We start from the raw sequence: 1,744 nt of genomic DNA on the forward strand, positions 1-1,744 counted from the left end.
ACTCTTTCATTGCTCATCATATACAGTATCAAGTCTTAGTCACATTTTGTTAATTTTAATAATCATAAACAATGAACATTATACACAATTCTATAGGCAAACAAGCTGAATCTGGAAAGAAATTGGTGGAGGAATATCTTTCGAAACGATTCGGACTTCCCGACATACTTTCAATGATAATTGAAGGCAAAAGTATTTCGTTTGATGGATTCGACTGGATTACAACCATTGCCAAAGTGAAGAAAACGCTTGATATTGACATCATCTTCGAATTCGATATCATACCACATCCAACAAATGTTAACCAAAAAGAGTTCAAATTCGGAAAGCCAGCGAGTGAAGCAGTTACCAGTGAGAAAATAAAAAAGTACATTGATTTCTTGCACCCGTACTCTAACGACGATGTGATTGATGGGTTGGCTAAGCGAATTCTCAAAATTGATAAAAAATTTACAACTATGGTTCGTATTCAATTTGATCTTCTCGAAGCGATTTGACTTATTTGAAAATGTTCTTTACATTCTTTCATTTCAACAACAGCTGTCACACAAAATGAATGATGCAACCGATGCAAATATGTTGGATGGAAGAAAACAAGCGTTAAATTTTGTCGAAATTATCTTGAACAAACCAGCTCAAACAGACATTGAAAATCGCCTAATTATTTGGAATGAAGACAGTCGAAAATATTTTGACGATGTCAATGACTTCATTTCAAGTGCAAGCAAAACCGACGTAGCATTGTACATTTGGTGGAAAATTGTCAACGAAATGGTGAATCTCATCGAAGATCATTACGATGTAAGCAGTCAGCATTTATCCGCTCATTGTGCAAACGAAGTGAATGAGCTCATGGGAATCATCATGAGCTATGCAATTGCACAGCCAGATTTCCATAGCGCAACGAAACCGATAGTACAACGAATGATGGATGAGATTCGCTCATCATTTCACGATTTAGTTGAAAAAAGCGACTGGCTCAGCGATGAGACAAAAGCACGAATACTAGAAAAATCGCAAGCCATGAAAATGAATGTGGGCTTTCCGGAATGGATTTTCAATGACACCCAAACTAATGCGTATTTTGGCCACATCAAATTCAACGAAAATTCATTCTTGGAAAACATCATTAGACTACGGGGCTCGAGAATGAATCGAAAGCTAAACTCACTCACATCTACTGACGATATGGATTGGGGCATGATGCCAACCGAAGTAAATGCAAAAAATGATTATCCAACGAACACAATGAGTAAGTATTCAGAAATCAACATCGCCAAATGAATAAGAATATTAATTTTTATTTTTTACTTTATAATGCAGCAATACCTCAAGCCATTCTGCAGTTTCCATTCTACAATCTGGGCTTAGAGTAAGTTTACCAAAAAACGACATACCGATTATAACTTGACTAAATATTTCGTTTATGTTTTTGTATAGGGCTTTAAATTTTGGAGCGACAGATCTCGGCCATGAGTTTATGCATGGGTTTGACTCTATCGGTAAAAAAAAACAATTCTTTTTTCAAAAAAGAAAAAGAAATAAAGCATTTCATCTAAGTTTATTTCTTTGATACTATAAACAGGAATACAATATGACAAAGATGGTAACTGGAATGTGGGTTGGCTAGGCATAGGAGACGAATACAATAAACGTGCCGAATGCCTAATTGATCAGTACAATGGCTTCTCTATGCCCAACATGAATGATCATGTAAATGTTTTTTGACTGATTTATCCCAAAT

The 1,744-nt window shown here is 35.6% G+C and overlaps 1 protein-coding gene across 1 annotated transcript in view; it reads left to right on the plus strand.

Annotated features, from left to right (window-relative positions):
- LOC129567835 (endothelin-converting enzyme homolog) overlaps positions 1–1,744 on the plus strand; it is an 8,454-nt gene that overhangs the window by 6,495 nt on the left and 215 nt on the right. The window contains exons 2-6 of the mRNA XM_055445190.1: positions 97–461; positions 541–1,252; positions 1,324–1,372; positions 1,441–1,502; positions 1,586–1,713. Coding sequence (XP_055301165.1) covers positions 97–461; positions 541–1,252; positions 1,324–1,372; positions 1,441–1,502; positions 1,586–1,713 — 1,316 coding nt within the window. The remainder of the gene's footprint in view (positions 1–96; positions 462–540; positions 1,253–1,323; positions 1,373–1,440; positions 1,503–1,585; positions 1,714–1,744) is intronic.

Source organism: Sitodiplosis mosellana, unplaced genomic scaffold (genome assembly GCF_009176505.1).
Source record: "Sitodiplosis mosellana isolate CC-2019 unplaced genomic scaffold, AAFC_SMos_1.0 Smas_scaffold_12, whole genome shotgun sequence".
Lineage (NCBI taxonomy): Eukaryota > Metazoa > Arthropoda > Insecta > Diptera > Cecidomyiidae > Sitodiplosis > Sitodiplosis mosellana.